Source organism: Hermetia illucens, chromosome 1 (genome assembly GCF_905115235.1).
Source record: "Hermetia illucens chromosome 1, iHerIll2.2.curated.20191125, whole genome shotgun sequence".
NCBI lineage: Eukaryota > Metazoa > Arthropoda > Insecta > Diptera > Stratiomyidae > Hermetia > Hermetia illucens.
In genome coordinates, this window is record NC_051849.1 from 74,166,860 (window position 1) to 74,179,103 (window position 12,244).

Here is a 12,244-nt window from a genome sequence, read left to right on the forward strand (position 1 = left end):
TTGTTTAGTTTAAAATAAATAAATAAATAATAATAAAGCGTACTATCAAATGTTAAAGATAATATAGGAAAACCGCTCTGTTGATAATGAATGACACGTGTCTGTATCCGCCAAACAAAGCCAACCTACAGAATCGTCTCACCATTAAAAGCTTTCCCGTATATATTTCTAAACAAAATATACAAATTCTAAAAAAAAACCGATTTAATTTCCGTTCAATTCACATTTCCATTAGCCACAGGGACAACTGCTCTTCGTCGAACAAGTCAACAAACAAGTCATATATACAAAGATATCTCACAATCGTTCACACCCACCAACAATAAGTCACAGGATACAAAAAGGAAACTTTTCTCTAGACCCTTGTTGTTAGTGCAATTCCCGCTTGTATGTGGAAAATTCTAGGAAAATGTCGTGTGTTGGTCGTGTAAATAGAAACAAAATGTTGTACAAATACACTGTTCAATGTGACACCATTAAAGCGCACAATAGTACAATGAAATCCTGTTCTTGTTTATCATTCAATTCGTTCGCTTCGTTAAATCGAAATTGTTCCCATAAATGTCATTTTATTCCTTTTCCGTTGTATCCTTCCTCAATGATATACTCATGGATTTTTCTAGTCGAAATCAAGGTAACTGGAAAAGTGTAGATAACGCTCAAAAGATATGGAGGATGCGATTGGGACTAAAAAGCCATTCTCATAAAAATTTCACACATCATGACTGCGAAAAGCATGCGAATGTGTGTCCTAGAACAAACATAAATACATGCAAACATACACACTTGTTTCTATTGGAAATTTGCGGCACTTGCTCCCATTTGCACTGTTTTTTATGCACTAGTAACTCACCGTAGATGTTCCTCTGCAAATCGGTATTGTCCTTGTCAACCTAAGTGATGTGGTAAGAGGCATCCGAGATTGATTTCGATCCTGCCACTTGACTAGTGAATACTTTGATGGATATTGGTTCTAAATCGTGATGAATGACAGACTTGATTTGACTCTAGCCTTCCTGGTAAAGTTTCACTCAAGTCAGAGCAGAGGGTTTCTTACAAAAATGTAATCACTCACAAAAGATTAGAGGCGAACAGGAATTATTTTTCAGGTGATGGCTCACCTTTCTGGGAAAGAGCCAATTCGAACAGTGTAAATATGTAAATTGTACTATTTATCACCTGCCAACTTTAATTAGAGTAACTTAACCCTTTTGAAATCACACCCAAACTGCGACAAACACTCGAGCGAACCATCGAGCGAAGTATCACCAAGTGCTTTAGTTTTTCCCACAATCCCGCTAACGCTTCACTGCACATATCACATTACAGTTCCTCACACTCCTATCAACTCTTTCTTCCCCAAAACTAAATACGAAAATTCCTAAAATCTGTCAACCACTTTCACTTTTCTCTTCCAGACAGCAACTTTATATACTTTTTTACAAAGTTTCCATTCTTCGTAATCGACTGTTGTTTAGGAATCGATCAACTGTAACACTTTTTTCCAAAATCTCTTATTTCGTATCCTTTTTGCTGCCTGATATTTGTCCGTTTGTGAATTTTTCTACATATGATTATGATCAGTCAGTATTTGTAAGATACGATGGCACCTTTTAAATTGAAATTTCGCATGGGCAGTTCGCGAAGTACTTCGCAAGAAGTAGACGCTGATCCTCAAGCCAGCCAATCGTTACTGCAAAATTCCACGCAGGGTATCGGAGCGAGCTGTTCGACACTTGATTCGGTTGACTGCACTAGTTTGGGGTCAACGACGAATGACAAGAGGTCCTTATTGCCGAACGGATCAACGACCAACGAAAGGATAGGTAAGTATTTAGATAGTCACTTAAATATATCTTTTTGTTGTGAATGAATGTAGTGTAGTCGTTTCATGCATTATGTATGCATGCTGGTGTGTAAAAAGAGTTTTGATTCATTCAGATATATGGTTCATGCATACTCATACATATAATTAGGAATAGATCTTTTTAGGCAACGATAAGCGATTTTAGAATCTTAACGAATGCTTCCGAACTAGATTGCCGGTTTGGGTAGAAAGCTCTCATCACATCACATAATCAATTTACTATAAATACAAATTAATCAATAATACTTGTAATGAACTTCAGAGATTTAAATGGTCAAATGACCATCCCGAGTGGCCAAAATAACCTAGAGGGAAGGGCTAACCCTAAGAGGGGGGAGGTCCTTTCAATGTTTCTATCCTTCACGTCTCATTATACAAAATTGACGTATCTGTACCCCTCTTGCCTCTTGATTTTTTTCAGATTTTTCGGTTGGATAGCTTCTTAGAATGGGTCCGCTAAAGAAATGGTCACTTTTGATCCCCCGCTCTCCCCACCTTTCCAGTAAATATCAAAACTGAGACCGGCTTCGGAAAGTACCAATCAAGAACTTTCCTTTGATACCCCATATGACTATATTTGAAAAAAAAAATGTACACACCCCTTCTGCATATATGGGGACTCCCCTTAAATTCGACGTAGAAGAATGTAACTTACTGTATGCGCGAACGTTCACAGTTTCCGGGGGTTTGGTTTACACAGGTTTTGCTCGACCGCGCGTGGAGCCGTAAACTTCCGGACCCGAGTGATCACAGCCTCAATCATTGATTCCTCTGCCTCCGTTTCTCAATGAGACGCGGCCCCTGAGGTTCCCTTCCTTTCTCGACATCCTGAAGCCATTAGTTACAAGTTGGAAACGGTATGAGTAACATGCCATTAAAATGGTATTGGATCTATCTGTATTGTTATCGGGAGGGGTAGAAGGGTAAGTGGGTGGCCTCCTTTGTAGCCTCCCTTCCACATTGGGGCGATAATTACTCTAACAGCTTATTTATGATTCGAAACTAGCCCTTTTTCGAGGTGCTGTAACTTTAAGAGAAATGGAAGGAGGAATATTTTTTTTCCTTCTATATATCCTCTTTGCACCACTCTTACTGTCCGGGGATCTGGTTGGCAAACTCAACTTTACAATGTTAATATCAAAATACACCCCATTAGACGGAGGGAATTTGAGATAGAGGACATCCTTTATCACTGCAGAAATAGGGTTCAAAATTAAACCTTCTCGTTTAAAGGGATGATGGCTGCCGCTGCCTTTTAACGAGGTAAAAAAAGAAAGCCTTTCTCCCCATTCCGTCCTCCTTGCGGGCTAACCTTGAAAATTCAACTTGGTCATGCTGATGTAAAAGGAACCCCACTTTGAATGGTCATAACTTTGTAAGGTTGATGGGCGCATCGAGTTCCTTTTCTTCCTTTCCACCCCCTCCGGGGACGAGGTTGAAATTCTACCTTTATGAAAATTATATTTCAGCGGTCGGCTGAAAAATATTGCCGAACGAAGCACAATATGCCCATATACAACACATCGCGTTGCGCAAACGTCTCCGTTGCGCAAAAGATTTCAAACATGTGTGAAATCGGTCAAACATTTGCGCAACGCGTCAAACATTTGCACAACGCGTCAAAGGCGCCCATATATTAGCAAATTATTGCGCAACAGCCTGCGTTGCGCAATTTGTTTGAGAGTGTATGGGCCCTATTAGAGACGTTGGACCATCTCATTTCCAGCTGTACTATTATGGCACCGGTGCAATACTTGGCCAGTCACAATGCTGTATGTAAGGTTATCCATTAAAACCTTGCATACAAGCATTGGCTCATCACGGGAACATGTCCGGTTTACCGTTATGAGCCACAAGCTGTACTTGATAGTTCTGCTTACAGCATGTATTGGGACCGGTAAGTTCTGACTGATCGCCATACTCTACATAACAAGCCTGACGTACTGTTAGTTGACAAGACAGGTCGCTCCACGTATATTATTCATGTTGCTATCCCCCATAATAGCAACATTGAACGGAAATACGTGAAGAAGAAGGTGAACTATGAGCCATTGGCTCGGGAAATCAAAGAAATTTGGCGTCTCGAGCGAGTGGTTGTAGTTCCCATAATATTGTCAGCTACAGGTATTGTACCTAAATCACTCACGGCTTCCGTTGATGTCCTGGGACTTTCGCACAGTCTAGTTCAAACCATGCAGAAGTACACCATTCTGCATACGTGATCGATGTTGCGGAGAGTTCTCGACGGATTCTCCCATTGGCCTACCACCGGCCACCACCACCAGCGACCCTTTAGATCTTAAATAGGTAGGATCGTCCAAGCCTAAATGTTTGGCACTTAGTGCTAGCATTAGGTAAAATCCGGCATCTAAAAAGCCGAGATCGTGAAATAAAATAAATCATAAAATAAAAATAAATAAATAATGAGAATAAAGGTTAAAAAAAAGAAATAATTCATAACAGAACTAATTCAATAGAAATAAATAGAAGAAAGAAAAAGAAAGGAAATTAACAATAAGTAATAAAATTGTTCAAATAACCACAAAAATCACTCTCACAACCCACCCAGAGCTCTCCGTGATTCAATTGTGTTGATGTTTTTTTTTTAAGTATATAAATTATTTTATAGCACAAAATATATTTCCTTATCACAATCCGTCAATTTTTCCTTGAAGACAAAATGAGCACTTTCTTCTTGTCTACTTTGTTCTTCTCTACTTTTGATCTAACTAACATAGTCACTTTTAATTATCATAAAAGACTTCATTAACTTCCGGTTATTTGCTCATTACCCATTCAGTAATTTTACATTGTTATTGTTATTCACTTTATTTTTAACCATACTTGAAATTCACAACACTTTCATTCATGAAGTTGGCAAAAAGGAGCGATTTTTTAAAAGGGCGTCTTTTTCTCGCGAAACTATGTTCTTCACTCCAAACGACTTTGAAAAACAGTGGCTGTCAAAAAATTATTTTTCAAAGACATGACCGACTCTTTATAGAGTCAATGCACTCCAGCCCCAGCTAAAACCGAAGGAAGTCCAGCGGGGTTCCAGACGCATGGCTCCTTCAACTCTGCTTCTGCATGTCAAAAGAGACGCGTCGTGTGCCGTTCTTGCTGGCTCCATTTTCCTCCGGGAAGAAGGCCAGGGAGACCCTTTTGAGTATACTTCCGACGTCGAAGCTCAAATTATGTGCCCCTTGCTCGAGGACATCGAAAGATCCCTCCATAGGTAGCTGCAACGGTCTCCATAAGCCGTACGCCCTAATTAGGATATGCATGCAGAAGTCGAGATCCCTGGGCACGACGGCTACCTTTTTCATGTGGTTGACGGATGGTGACAGCTTTTGATTCCACACTGGTTATAAACCAGTGGTGTTAAGACTGCTGAGGAGTCTCAGGTTCTCACCGTATATCACCTCCGTGTGTTTGCCTAACTCCGATAAAGGGGAAAACTCGAAATGCATTCCGTGGTAGGTGATTATGATTGCCGGTACACCAAGCGTGGAATTCACTCTCAACAGAGGGCCTCAGCACTAGAGTGTGCCTCAGGCCATCGGATGAATCTATCGATGATTATACCTGAAACTCTGCGAGTCTCGCAAAAGGCCAATTAAATCGTGATGGATTGTATGGAAGAGCTTGATGCACCGAGGAAATAGTCCCTTGTCGCAGTATATACTGGACGTTGAAACGAAGATAGGAAATTTCCTAAAGTATTTGGAGTTAATTTTTAAGTCCTGAAGAACGGCGTCGTCCTTCTGCAACACATGACGAAGCATCGGCAACTGCCTTATATTTGCCTGACAAGTATTGAATATCGGAAGTAAACTGGTTGATAACGTTCACGTGTCGAAGTTGGCCAAGGGACGCTTTGTCGGACTTCAGTTTCAAAGTACGGCCTGACTTCAAGGGAATAGCCGTATTTAATTGCAAGTTACGAGGCAGTAAGCCCATTGAGAGTCGTTCAGCTGTTTGGAAAAAAAGCTAAACGGCTGCCAGATTTGGTTCACTTTTTGTTAAAAGGAACCTCCACCGCAATGACTGAGGCATCGACGAATGCTGCTAGCAGCGCATCTTGCGGAGAGAATGATAAAAGTGTAGCTTCCACCAGCTGTTGCTTGGAAGATTCAAAAGCCTGCACAGCCTCTGAGAACCACATAATCAGGCGAGAATTCTTAGTCTTGAGCCTAGACAAGCAAACGTTAAATATCGATTTATTTTAGGCGACCTTGGGGAAGAAACGACCGTAAAAGTTTAACATGGCCAAAAACCTTCTCGGATCCTCAACTATTTCCCAAAGCGAAAAGCTCGAAATTGTTTGCATTTTGACTGGGTGCGATACTATCAAAAAGAGCAAGGAGACGTTGAGCAAATGCAATCAAGGTGTTCTAAATGCTTGTACTCAAAGGAATATGTGACTAGAAAATCTCCAAATAAACGAACAAAAGTGGAGGTTTCGGAATACATGATGATAAATCCCTTAAAGATTTGCCCCGTATTTCACATTTCGACAGTCATCCTAGTAAACTCGATTAGTCGGAAAGGTCTGTACATTGCTGTTTTCGGAATGTCTGCGGGAGTTGCGAGGGCTTGGTAGTATAGCTTGACTAAGTCCACGACCGAGAAAATATGTCAGTCTGCGATACAGCGCGCAAAATCTTGGATGAGTTGAATGGGATATCGGCCGCAATCGGGATTGTGAGGTCAATGAGAGATCTTTTATATAGACCAACTGCAATCCATAGTGGTACAAAAAGTCTGCGCCTAGATGAAAATGTTGACATTCCTGAAAATGATACACCAAGAAAACTCTAGACTCAGACCTGCCTGTAGCCATGAGTGCAGATGGACCAGGAATTTGCTACTGCGAGTTTTAACGATATCGGTGTCAATTTATGATTTCGCGATGAATGAAAAACCAGATTTCGGCACCTGTTTGGGCAAAGTACTGGAACCAAACACAAACTACAGACCGTCTCTGCTAATTTAGAAAAGTTGGCTGTTAGTACTGACACCGTCTGTTACAGCTAAGCTAACTGATTTGACGTGTGACAAGAAACATCGCCAACCACGGGTCGGTCACGAGTGAACTTCATGGATTTTGTTTGCGGTGGCAGCCGGTGTGCGCTCCAGAATTCTCTGCAGCCGTAAAGACTGTAGCAACTCAGTGCCACATTTTGCGCAGTAGTTTGCATGGCACACGGTCACCAAGCGTGTCAATAAGTGATTAAATTTGGGCATTTCACTCACACACCTTCAGCCTCTTGTAGGAGCAGTCCCCAAGGATGTCAAAGATTAGCTCAATTATCTCCTCATCTAGCCTGACAAACGCGTGGTTAAACCGTGTTGCGTCCATTGTGATACCGTCTAGAGCGAATTGTGCCTTGAGCTGACAGAACCATGCTGGTTCAGCAAAATTCAAAAGTATAGTACTACACTATTATTAACTTTGCTTTAATAGAGATCAGTATAAGATGTATTTTCAGACTTAAATTTTATGTTGAGGTTTCTTGATGATATTTTAAGATTTTTCGGGTGGATAGTTTCTGAGAATGGGAAACTCCCCAAATTTATTGCTCCAAATTTACAACGCTTGATAAATCTGAGAATTGTTCCGTTAAATTTTGAAATTTCCCCCTCAAACTCCACCCAAAAGCTTGCCTGTGAATGTACGCATGTGATTTTATAGTCTGCATACGTTTACTAACTTTCATTCATTCATTTAAGTGGTTAAGCCATTTCCTGGGAAAGTGCGTGCTTGACGGACGAACACAAAGTCCCCGATTTGGAAACAGTTTTGTTTTTTCACAAAGTCCCAAAAATGAAAAAAAACCCTCAACCTTGATGTCTCTATTGTAATTTAAAACCGGTCACCTCAGATATGAAAGTTTTTATTATTTTCTTAGATACAAATTTTTGTGTACACAGCATAAATTCATCTTACTATAACTTTTAACTATCGCAGAGTATGTACGAAACTTTCCAAGTTTGCACCCTATATTAAGAGTTACATTCTCAAAAAAGTTGTGTTCATATGAAAGTTTTTCAGTATATTTTTAATATATTATGATGTGCTTTTATTGATTAAATTGAAAAAATATCGGAAGGAGATGTACATCCATTGAGCTGGAGTTTAAGACTACATTGAGAGAGTTAAAAGGGCAGATATGGAGGACGAGCTGGCCAATAAAGGAGCAGCGATGCGCTAAACGGGCGAGAGCTATTCCATGAAGTCGCAAATTAATTCATCGCCACGACATTTAAAAATGAAGAGGAACGACTAAGGGAACTTTACTAGGGGAACTTACCAGGTGTTCTCGTCGTGTCTCTGTCGTGTCGTGTCGTTCCTAATGGGCGCGCTTCTTGATTGGGCGTCGCACAATTGTGTGCGTGTGTCTGTGTGTGTGGTGGAGGAGAAGCTACGGCGTCTGAGCACTCAGGCGTGCTCGCCCATTGTACTCGCCACCCCCGTCTAACGGAATACTCCGGACCGCAGGATTTCCGTTAGTGGATATGATGCTACCAGTCACAATTGGAAAACATCGGCACCAAAGATCTGATGCCTGTTGCGTCTATGGGCGGGGCATTCACATAGGAAATGCTCCGTGGACCCCGCTTCCTCATTACAGGAGGGACACGTATCATCTTGAATAATTCCTATTCTGAACATATGCCCAGCTAGTGAATTATGGCCTGTCAGAATGCCCACAATTCAACTGCAAGTCCTCCAAGTCCTCCTGCATTTAGGCTCTGCCACCTGTCATTGTAGGAAACTTGTTCCCAGTTTTTGAAGACAGACTTAGCCAATGCTACTGATACTCCAATTGCTGGTTCCAATCCCGGCATAGGGCAGATTGACCGCTTTTGTCGCTAAAGCATCCAAGATTTCATTTCCCTCTACACCACAGTGAGCAGTTACCCAGAGTAGTTCCACCGTATTGAATCTAGAAATAGAGTTCAAACTGCTCCCGAACCCTGTTCTGTTTTTGAGCCGTCGGTATAGAAGACTTATATAGCCCGCACGCATTCTTTTGGGACTTCTCAGTTCTCTCTACGTTTCAGGGTAATTTGATATCTTCTACCAAGCAGATGCATGGGGACACGAGAATCGGAAGGCATTGTAAGAACTGGATTCAGTACTCCCAGTAACTCTTCTAATGCTCTGTGCCCCTACATCCGTTGTTTCCCCATACAGCTAATCGAATTAGTCTATGAGCTGCTCTCATTGCACTGCTTTGAATAAATATATCCAGGGACTGCAAATTGAGTAGTGCATTTAGAGCTGCGCCGGATGTCGTCCTCATGGCACCAGTGATAACCAGACACACAGTTCTTTGCAATGCGGCTAGTTTACGGCGAAAACATTTTTGTCTCACTTTAACCCACCACACTACGGATGCATAAATGAACGTCGGCCTAATGACAGTAACGTATAATACCACATGAGGCCTGAGTCCCCATGTCGAGGCAAAGGTCCGTTTGCGCATCCCATAAGCTGTGAGAGCCCGTTTCATCTTTACCTGTACATGTTTTTTCCAAAGAAGTTTTTTATCTAGAGTGACTCCCAGATATTTCACTTCTTCGGAAAGTTGAACGGTAGTACCTCTCATCTCAGGTAGGCAAAGTCCATCCAGTCTTCTCCTGATTGTGAATCATACCATTATGGTTTTATTTGCAATCTCTGCATTAGCATAGCATGGATCCACTTAATTAAAGCATCATCAACACCATGCGCTCTGTGAGTTCCTGAAATTTTACCAGTCTTCGTTCTTATTAATTTTGCAAGCACGGTTCAGAAGCCGCCTGGTTGATTTCCTGAGTTTTCACAGTTCCCGGTTCCACCAAGGGGGACGGACCCTACGTTTGCAGTCATAAGACCAGCTGAAGTGATGAAATCAAATAGCTTCTTCCCTCTTGGATTGCATGTGCTACTGCCCCAACAAATATGTTGAGCATTCGCAACGCAACCTATTAAGAGTGCGAGACCACATGATGCTGCATACGCCACCAGATCCCTAAGCTCTTGCGTCGGTGGAAAATACGAAGAATAATAGGGTAAATAAGCGGAGGCAACTATGATGTTTTTCCTCCCACCATTTATCTGCTATTGTATGATTACCATAACTAAGTCCTGGGAACAGAACAGTGTAGATCTCCTCAGGGTTTCCAATTTGTCCCCACCTTCTGCCCTGTAGTCCCCCCTCCTTAGTGACCGAAGTTCCCTTCTGCCGAGCCTTCCTCTTCCGTTTGCGGGTAGATTTGGTCTGTAGTGCCGCGGACGGGCCAGCCGCAATCGGGTTTCCAGTTTCTCCCAAGTTGAGAGTTACCGTACTTTCCTCTCTGGCTAAATTCGCCGTAGGCACTAAAAGCAAGCTTTCCACTGAGTCGGAAAGCATGCCTTCTACAGATTTATCTATAGGAAGGTATGAATGTGGTGAGGCCTTCAAAATCCGCGCCTTGACCGCGACATGATTGCTCATGGTCGCGAGCGGATTCAAAGTCTGTGACTGCTTGGAGAATTTAAATCCTTCGTTTCCATATTCATATTTTGGACTCCCTTAGTATAAAAGTAAACTACTACAGGCTCCCCCACCACGACAAGGTGGTGTCCGAGGGGGGGCATCGCACTCTTCCTATTTGTATTAATGTATAGTATATGTTGTTTCTGCAGACGGCGGCACGGAGTTTGATGTCATTCGGCGCTTTAAAAGCTATAAATCCGGTTTTAGTGTTTTGTCCACAATTTGGAAACGCAGCTATGATAATACTAAAATCAGTGGTATCCCTGTGGTATCATGTTGGAGGAGTTCATGGAGAGTGACCGCCACTGCTTCTCAAAAATTTCAAGCTCTCATAAATTCCAGTTCGTGTCTTGTCATCGGGATATTCTAGCCTAAAACAATCGCTAATGAAGAATCTAGTCGCCGTACCGGTCAGATATCCATGGCCGCGTTGACCAGAATCTGAAAGTCGCATAATACGGAAAAGCGATAACTCCATTACAGGTTATACCATATAATGGAACCCTCTATCCCCAGATGGCCGACGAGTGAGCCGCCCTAGAACTATGTAGAGTATAACGGTGGAGTAGGAGTACAAGCTTCTCGAAAAAAACGTGGGGGGAAGGTGGAAACACATTGTCGAAAACTAACAGCCATAACGCGTGGGTATGGTCGACGGGCTATGCCCCAAAATGGAGGACGATGGCAACCACATTAACAGACGCAGCTTCATTAATATATTCTGGACATTAATGTAAAAAATAAAACACAGAATGGCTAATTGAAAGAAGAGAATCAAAAGTTTTTAAAATGTTGATTCAGTTTGTTACTTCTATTTCCAAGCTAGACAAATTAATTAATAAGAACATGCCTCCTTTTAATTACAAGACTAAAATAAACAAGAACTTGATTGAATTTCTTAATCATTTCCTCAATCTTGTACTCTAATTACCTCCAGCAACAGTAGGTGGTAAATTCGCCTTTTCTTGGCTAATTTGAACTTAATTGGATTCCAACCCTAAAATGACACTCTAATTACTCAATACCTTCCTGTGGCAACCAATTCATTACGTTCACTTGACGTACATGCCGCATTTAATCTTGTCAGACGACAGCCAGGCTCCTTCTTCCTTCAAACATCCTCCAACATAAACTTTCGCAAAACTTTTTAACGTAAATTGAGTCCAAGTATAAACTTTACAAGCTCCTTGAATGATATCTTGTCTTCTTCGATGAACTCGACGGTCTATTGAAAGGGAACTCGTCTCGTGCAGTTTGTACTCCATGTACCATCTATTGCATCCTCCTCTACTGTCGCCCAGTTCAGAGGACATGAACTCCTCAGCTCTCAGGATTTGAATTAACCAACTCAGTTCAAAACATTCAGTGTACAGCCAGCGCTACACTGCATTTGTGGTAATTTCCCTTGGGGTATTCAATTTCAACGACGATGACTCTAGTCTACTAACCTTCAAATTATTATAGAGCCATGAACTGAATTTGAAACACTCTCTTTATCACTTTCAGGATATTTGAATCCGGGCATACTACAATGCAGTGAGAACTCGATACCACACAGTCCGCCGCCATCGTACGAGCATGTTTTAGAAGAGGTAAGTTTCCTTGCATTTCTCTATATTTGTGTAGTATTTGAGCATCTACTTCAAACTTTTTGTAACTTCCCTACTATTCTCCACGCATTCAACTTGTGCTACACGTTATAGCGTATCATTTACATACATCCCAATCCAACGCCTATTAAAAAAACAAATGCAACGAAAGAAGAACGCCAGAAGAGCTACCCTTCACACAACTATATCAAATCGTCACCTCTGTATAATTCAATAACCTCCTTTTTCACATTTCAATT

The 12,244-nt window shown here is 41.6% G+C and overlaps 1 protein-coding gene across 2 annotated transcripts in view; it reads left to right on the top strand.

The window, feature by feature from the left end:
• Nucleotides 1-12,244, top strand: part of LOC119646727 — a 61,059-nt gene that overhangs the window by 31,214 nt on the left and 17,601 nt on the right. Inside the window, exons 2-3 of one of the 2 annotated variants that reach the window (XM_038047307.1) lie at nucleotides 1,419-1,826; nucleotides 11,902-11,987. In XM_038047307.1, the coding sequence (XP_037903235.1) occupies nucleotides 1,604-1,826; nucleotides 11,902-11,987 (309 nt within the window). In that variant the 5' untranslated portion in view covers nucleotides 1,419-1,603. The remainder of the gene's footprint in view (nucleotides 1-1,418; nucleotides 1,827-11,901; nucleotides 11,988-12,244) is intronic. The other variant, XM_038047308.1, reaches the window with a different exon arrangement.